The sequence below is a fragment of the Mandrillus leucophaeus genome, unplaced genomic scaffold, assembly GCF_000951045.1.
Source record: "Mandrillus leucophaeus isolate KB7577 unplaced genomic scaffold, Mleu.le_1.0 Scaffold895, whole genome shotgun sequence".
In the NCBI taxonomy this organism is placed as follows: domain Eukaryota; kingdom Metazoa; phylum Chordata; class Mammalia; order Primates; family Cercopithecidae; genus Mandrillus; species Mandrillus leucophaeus.
In genome coordinates, this window is record NW_012109752.1 from 347,320 (window position 1) to 349,860 (window position 2,541).

Sequence of the window (2,541 nt, forward strand, 5' to 3'; positions counted from 1 at the left end):
ACATCCTGTCCCGAGCTGTAAACCAGCAGCTCCCAGGGCTTGGTCTACAGTGCTCAGAAAGACACATTGCCTTAACAGTCAGGCTAGTGCCCTAGCTCCAGTGGCCTCTGCAAATGAGGCCTTGCCAGTCATCAGTGGACAGACACATAGTATCCAGCACCAGGCCTTGGGCCTTCCTGCTTCCCAGAGTTTCACAGGTAGGACGCATGTGAGGGAAGTAGGCCATACTTCTGTTGGAGGATGGCTGTAGTACTTTCCAGGGCACTGAGGAGGAAACAGGACAGTTACCAGTCTGACTTCTCAAAGTCCCAAGCCCACCAGAAGCTGGTGAGCAGGGACATCGAAACTGGCTAGCCTTGTTATGCCCTGTTCATCAATCCATGATGAAACCTTCTGAATCCTAAGAAAGCCAGCAAACTTAATCCCACTCCAACTATCACTTCTCCAAACCTGGCCCACACTCCCTCAGGGCAAGATAGGAGGCACCATCTTTATCTTGTCAAAGCTTTTTTGCATCTCTCCAACCTCCCTCAAATTATTTCCCCACGCCACAGGAATGAGACTTACCAGCCTGGACGAATGATGCCAAACTTTCCGGGCACAGACAAATCAACCACAGTTGAGCCGAGGCGACACTCGGGGCTCTGGCCACCCCCAATTTGTCCCCCATCAATGACCAAGGACAACTGAGGCCAGAGATCCCGGAACTCCTGAGAAGAGGGAGAAGGAAGAGCATGGACACTATCCCTGGTGTATGCAATAATGTTAAACTGCACGCAGTCATCAAAGGCCATATAGTCTCAAAACAGAAGTCACTTCCTCCAAGCAAAGAAAGGAGCTTCATTTAGTTAAGGTCAGCTGTGCCAAGGACACTGCATTCTATGAGGTTTGGAGCCCTCCTGGGTTAGCACCCCAAGTAACACCTATCTAGGGCTTAAAGAAATCTTGCTATGGCCAAAGGAAATGTCATACATTGCTTCAGTTAGGAAATGTAAGTACAACGAATGGAGTTCTGGGCACAGATACGGGCTCTAACTCTGGACTTTCCATTGTATCTCTGTGTGACTGCACGCCAAGTTACTCTATCCAGGCCTACAAGACAAGTGGGCTGGACTAGATAATCCTATGTCTTCATTTGTTCTAATCTATGTAAGCCAAGACAGGATTAGGATGACCTTTTCTTTGCCCTGGCTTGGGGCAGAGATAGGAGAACAGGGTCAAGAGTCAAAAACCAGGTAAAAAGGCTGGGCACGGTGGCTCACACCTGTAATCCCAGCATTTTGAGAGGCTGGATCTCTTGAGGCCAGGAGTTTGAGACCAGCCTGACCAATACGATGAAACCCCGTCTCTACTAAAATACAAAAATTAGCCGGGTGTGGTGGCATGCGCCTGTAATCCCAGCTATTCACTCAGGAGGCTGAGGCAGAACTGTTTGAATCTGGGAGGTGAAGGTTGCAGTGAGCTGAGATGGTGCCACTGTATGCCAGCCTGGGCAACAGAGTGAGACTCTGTCTCAAACAAAACAAAACAAAACAAAAAAACTAGGTAAAAATCTGGTCACTTAATGACTGTGTGACCTGGAACAAGTGATTCCAGCTCCGTCTAGCTCTAGAACCATGCTCCTGGATCTCACTGCAACTCTGATCAGGGTATGAAGAATAGAACGTGGTAGATTCTGCACGCCACCAGCACTCAGTCTTTAGGCTATGAGAAGGATACTCCCCTAGAACAGTGGACTGAATTGTTAACTGAGCAAGAGCTTCCCCAGTCCCTCCAATGAAGACACTGCAGTGGCAGTTAGGCCTGGGAATCGGGGACAGGAAATCATAAATACCAGTTACCGTGTTGGACAGGTCAAATGACTGCTGACAAGGTAAAAACCTCCCCTCTCTGTGCCACATCCCGATTCTTGCTCCTGGGGTACAGCCACCAGGACCAAGTCAAACCTGCACTCTGAGAATGGGAAGGGATGCTGAACTCTCACTTTCCAAGAACCCTGAGCCCCACTCTAGGTCTGGGCATGGAAAACCCCATCGAATGGAGTTCTGGGCAGAGATATGAGCTCCAACTCTGGACTTTCCATCCTATCTCTGTGTGACTGCACGCAAGTTACTCTATCCAGGCGTATTAGCTGGATGTAATAAGCCCAAGGAAGCCCAAGGCCTGATGCTGGATACTATGTGTGATACTATGTCTCTGGCCCAGAGTCTGGGGACACAATGTAGCTTATAACTACGTTTTACATCTTGGTAATAAGAAAAAGAACTGAAATTTCTATGTGTCCTCCTTTGTTCTAATCTACGTAGCCAGGAAAGGATTAGGATGATCCTTTCTTTGATCTGGTTTGTGGCAGAGATAAGACAACAGGGGCAAGAGTCAAAAACTGGAGCCAGGCGCAGTGGCTCACGCCTGTAATCCCAGCACTTTGGGAGGCCGAGGCGGGCGGATCACGAGGTCAGGAGATCGAGATCATCCTGGCTAACACGGTGAAACCCCGTCTCTACTAAAAATACAAAAAATTAGCCGGGTGTGGTGGCGGGC

The 2,541-nt window shown here is 49.0% G+C and overlaps 1 protein-coding gene across 1 annotated transcript in view; it reads right to left on the reverse strand.

Annotated features, from left to right (window-relative positions):
* YRDC (yrdC N(6)-threonylcarbamoyltransferase domain containing) overlaps positions 1 to 2,541 on the reverse strand; it is a 4,391-nt gene continuing 1,850 nt past the window's right edge. Inside the window, exons 4-5 of the mRNA XM_011969511.1 lie at positions 568 to 710; positions 1 to 264 (exon numbers count right to left, since the gene is read on the reverse strand). Of these exons, the coding sequence (XP_011824901.1) occupies positions 192 to 264; positions 568 to 710 (216 nt within the window). The 3' untranslated portion in view covers positions 1 to 191. The remainder of the gene's footprint in view (positions 265 to 567; positions 711 to 2,541) is intronic.